Genomic DNA, 5,358 nt, shown 5'->3' on the forward strand with positions numbered 1-5,358 from the left:
GGACTGGTGAAACCAGATGGCTACACCAGGCTCCAATCTGATTTGGCAGAGTTTCTACAGCTGGATGCCCTTCCTAACGCACACACACATTATATATGTATATGCTGGTGGCACATAACAAGCACCATCTGAGTATGGCCAATGCCAGTGCTGCCTGACTGGCACCTGTGCTAGTGGCACATAAAAAGCATCATTCAAGCATGGCCGATGCCAGTGCCACCTGACTGGCACATAAAAAGCACCATTTGAGCATGGCCGATGCCAGTGCTGCCTGACTGGCCCCCATGCTGGTGGCATGTAAAAAGCACCCACTACACTCTTGGAGTGGTTGGCATTTGGAAGAACACCTAGCTGTAGAAGCCTTTCCAAATCAGATTGAAGCCTGGTGTAACCTCCTGGCTTGCCAGTCCTCAGTCAAACTGTCCAACCCATGCCAGCATGGAAAGCAGACGTTAAACGATGACGATGATGTATATTGTGGACTCTCTGGGTTGCCAGTCCCCCAGTCAAACCGTCCAACCCTGACAGATGAGGATTCTGCAACTTGTTGCTTAACACCCTGCACAGATGATTTGTGTATAGCGATTAAATGTTTGTGCTGTCCATTTTTTTTCACTTCTGTCACCAAATCAACATTGCTTGTACAGGTGCACAGTGTGCCACGCATTAGATGTTGAAGTGATTGCAGAGCAGCATGAAACAAAGTATTTTATTCAAGAAACAAAGCACTGTCCAGTCTGGGAATCGAACTCATGATCATGCAATTGTGAGTACAACACTTAAACCACTAAGCCACATGTCCTCATATATACATACAAACATATATATATATATATATGTATGTATATATGTGTGTGTGCTGGTGGCACGTAAAAAGCACCCACTACACTCTTGGAGTGGTTGGCATTAAGAAGGGCATCCAGCTGTAGAAACCTTGCCAGATCATATTGGAGCGAGGTGTAGCCTCCTGGCTCGCCAGTCCTCAGTCAAATTGTCCAACCCATGCCAGCATGGAAAACAGACATTAAACAATGACGACGACGATGATTGATATATATGTATGTATGTATATATGTATGTATGTATATATGTATGTATATGTGTGAAGGGAAAGGTCATTATGTATGTCAGTAACATAGATAAAACATAATGAGGATAATAAGAAATAAACCATGACTCACCAACATAAAGAATTGATAGCAAACCCAATGGCATTTATTCGACCGCTATCTTCCCCAAAATCCAAATCCTGTAACAAAGAGATAAATAATCAACAATTATTGATAAAATAAAACAGTTATGTAACAAGGATGAATAAACATGTGTAGAATAAAGAATATTGACTAACCATCATGTATATTTCTAAAATAAAATTAAAAAGTATGAGTAATCAAAAAGATTTCTTGGTTTCAAAATGATATTTCCTTCATTCGTTTGTGCGATTACTGCTTTTTAATTAATAAGAAATTTCTAAAGAAATTTAATGAAAATACTTACTGAAATTGATAAAGAACAATAAAAATTCTCTTATGTTTATACTCTTTACTCTTTTACTTGTTTCAGTCACTTGACTGTGGCCATGCTGGAGCACCGCCTTTAGTCAAAGAAATCAACCCCAGGACTTATTCCTTGTAAGCCTAGTACTTATTCTATCAGGCACTTTTGCCGAACTGCTAAGTTATGTGGACGTAAACACACCAGCATTGGTTGTCAAGCGATGTTGGGGGATAAGCACAGACACACAAACATACACACACACATATATATATATAATATATATATATACATATATACGATGGGTGCTTCTTTCAGTTTCCGTCTACCAAATCCACTCACAAGGCTTTGGTCGGCCTGAGGCTACAGTAGAAGACACTTGCCCAAGGTGCTACACAGTGGGACTGAACCCAGAACCATGTGGTTGGTAAGCAAACTACTTACCACACAGCCACTCCTGCGCTGTAATGCATATTGATGTAGTCAGAATATTTTATGTGAAATGTTTGGTGAATACTAGTTAATGCATCAATATTTGACTGGAAATTAATGAGTTTTAGCCTTAATTACCATGGTCTTCCAGATTCAGTTCACTAATAATTCAACACCCTTTAGCATTTAAACTGGCCATATCTGGCACAAATTTTCTATTTATTTTAAGCCAAAACCAACTAGATCTGGTCTCTCACACCTACCCTACAATGACATTCTAAAAAGTCACATCAATGAAATTGCAAAGCAATGAGATAATATCTGATTAATTCAAAGCAATGTAAACAAATCAGCATTACATTTAGAGGCACTCCTACCCCTGTCCCTCTATAGCTCTAAAGCCCCATCCCCCTGTACTACTCTCTCCACCCAGCTGAGGAGGTTTTTGTCTTGCAAATTACTTGGTGACCCTGCCAGTGCTGGTGCCATGTAATAAGTACCTGTGTTGGTTCCACATAAAAAGCACAGGTGACGGTGCCACGTAAAAAGCAGCCAGCACACTGTATAGTGGTTGGCATTACGAAAGGCATTCAGCTGCAGTAGAAACCATGCTAAAACAGACAATGGACCTTGGAGTAGCCCCTGGCCTTACTAGCTCATGTCAAACTGTCCAACCTATGCTGACATGGAAAACAAATGTTAAATCATGATAATGACATAGATCTCTCAGGGATTTATACCAACCATTTGCTGACCCTTGATTTAGAATGTGGGACATGTGTAAAAGTCAAGAAGTCATGGGAATTATATTCAGTGAGCAAGATGAACAGGGTAACCACAAGTCAGAATAGATAGAACCTTCCATTATCCTCTGACATATTTTTTTGTCATTTAATCGACAACTCTCTAAAATGCATTATCATTGTTTGTCATTGTTTAGTCCCAGGTATCCTTCCCTTCTTAACCCTTTTGATACCAACCCGGCTGAAACCGGCTCTGGCTCTGTTGTACAAATGTCTTGTTTTCATAAGTTTTGAATTAAAATCTTCCACCACACCTTAGTCACAATTTATGTTCCTAACACTAGCTGAATGATAACTAAGTTATTTTACTAAATTCTTTGTTATGCTTAAAATTAATTGAAAGAAACACAAAGCATCTCAACAGAAATACAGTAACAAAAAGGTTAAGATGGTATGGTGTAGTCTTAAAGAGATCTGGCTGCTATTTCTAGCAGGTACAGTGACCTAATATCAGCGGTTCTCAATAATTTTTCCCCTGTTTTATTTGATATTTAAAAACTAGTTTTATAGATACTTCTTTCAAGATTCCTCTTTTGTTTTTCACACACTCACTTGTGTGAGTTTGCAACAACCGTCTGTGACAGAATATGGGGCCAGAAACATACTGAACTATGTAAAATGTTTGAGAAAGAAACCTAGCTGTTTCTTGCAATTAATACATTTTGCTTGTGTGGATCCCCTAAAAAATCAAATACGGGACCCCAGGGGTCATATGGATCCCATTTGGGAACCACCAATGTAGAAAGTCTTTATATTTTGTATTGTGATAACATAGGCCTTTATATATATTGTTAAACCCTAGGCTAATTTTCATTAAGCAGACCTATCATGATCAAATGTATGCTAGTGAGTCAGAAGTAGGTCTGCATTATCCAACATGTCTTCTCTGTATTTAAGGTTAAGGGGTGTGGTTTGAGGGAGAATTGGCTGCTATTTTTAGCAAGTCAAGTGACACTCGGACACTCTCCTCACAATAAGCTTCCTTCATTAAAACAACAGTTGAGGGGAAGGTATTAATACAATGTGAACTTACAAAAAAAGAAGTTCTGTTAAAAGGTCTTGCCAAGACACTTAAAGCACAATCTAATTAACTGTGAAAATGACCGACCATTGTTAGTGTCAAGAGGGTAAAGAATAACCAAGTAACCATCTTTACTGACAATAAAACTATCTGGCTAAAAAAAAAGGGAACTTTTATTTCCAGAGAGGGGAACACATTTAAGGAGAGGCATGGGTATGTGATAAGATGGTTGCTTTGCAATCATGTAATTTTGGGTTCAACCCCAATGCACGACACCATGGTCAAATGTCTTTTATTATAACCCTGTGCCGACCAATATGAGTGAATTTGGTTGGATCATTATTATCATTTATTGTAGCTGTGTGGTAAGAAGCTTGCTTCCCAACCACACCATCCAACCCATGCCAGCTTGGACAACGGATGTTAAATGATGACGATGGTGATGATGATGATGAATGAGGGGTTAAAGTACAAACGGAGAGGTCAGAGCAAACTATGCTCCTTACTTTAGAGTAACAACATGGCTATTAACATTTTGGAAGAGAGGGTGGAGATAATCAGGATGGACCCTCAAAGTATGAGGTGACCAGAACTGAGTGAGGGCAGAGGAACCATGAGTAAGGGCTTCACAGCTGTTGCAATAGTAAATATATATATCATCATCATCACCATCATCATTTTCATCCTCATCATTTAATATCCATTTTCCATACCAGCGTGGGTTGGATGGTTTCATCTGTGTTGGCAAGCTGGAGAGCTGCACCAGTTCCAGTCTGATTTGGCTTGGTTTCTACAACTGGATGCACTTCCTAATGCCAACCACTTTGCAGAGTGTGGTGGGTGCTTTTAACATGGCACCAGCACAAGTGTTTTTTACATGGCACTGGCACAGGATTCTTGTGGGCCAATCCTCTTCAGTAGGGGAGCAGCCTTAACACTTCCGCAGTGGTGGATGAGTCTCACACATTAATGTTTGTTTTTATGTTATAATAAAAGCAGTTTTACATTAAATTGAAGGACTACTTAATACATTTAGTAGAGTACAAATTTATTATTCTTTAACAAGAATAGTATTGGCAGTAACTTTGAAATTTCAGCTGGTTAAGCCATAACTGGATTGTCCAATGAACGTTTAGCTGACCATGACTTTAAAAGTCATTGTCAATACTATTCTTGTTAACAAATAATATGTGTGGCTGTGTGGTAAGAAATCTGCTTTCCAACCACATGGTTCCAGGTTCAGTCCCAATGCATGACACCTTGGACAAATGTATGCTATCCAACTCAATCCAACTGAAGACTTGTGAGTGGATTTGGTAGATGGAAACTGAAAGAAACCTGTGTGTGTGTGTGTCTTCGTGTATGTATTTGTCCTCTCCCACTGTTTGGAAACCGGTGGTGTTTTGTTTACATGCCCATAACCTAGTGGTTCGGCAAAAGGGATCAATAAAAAAAGTAGCAGATTTTTAAAAATTAAGAAAATAAGTTCTAATGTTGATTTATTCAAGTAAACCCTTCAAGATGGTGTCACAGCATAGCTGCAATCCAATGACCAAAACAAGATATATATATATATATATATATATATATATATATATATATATATAT

At 38.7% G+C, this 5,358-nt stretch overlaps 1 protein-coding gene across 1 annotated transcript in view; it reads right to left on the reverse strand.

Moving 5' to 3' along the window:
- LOC106871610 (protein SYS1 homolog) overlaps positions 1–5,358 on the reverse strand; it is a 12,380-nt gene that overhangs the window by 3,216 nt on the left and 3,806 nt on the right. The window contains exon 2 of the mRNA XM_014918163.2: positions 1,182–1,249. Coding sequence (XP_014773649.1) covers positions 1,182–1,249 — 68 coding nt within the window. The remainder of the gene's footprint in view (positions 1–1,181; positions 1,250–5,358) is intronic.

Source organism: Octopus bimaculoides, chromosome 1 (genome assembly GCF_001194135.2).
Source record: "Octopus bimaculoides isolate UCB-OBI-ISO-001 chromosome 1, ASM119413v2, whole genome shotgun sequence".
Lineage (NCBI taxonomy): Eukaryota > Metazoa > Mollusca > Cephalopoda > Octopoda > Octopodidae > Octopus > Octopus bimaculoides.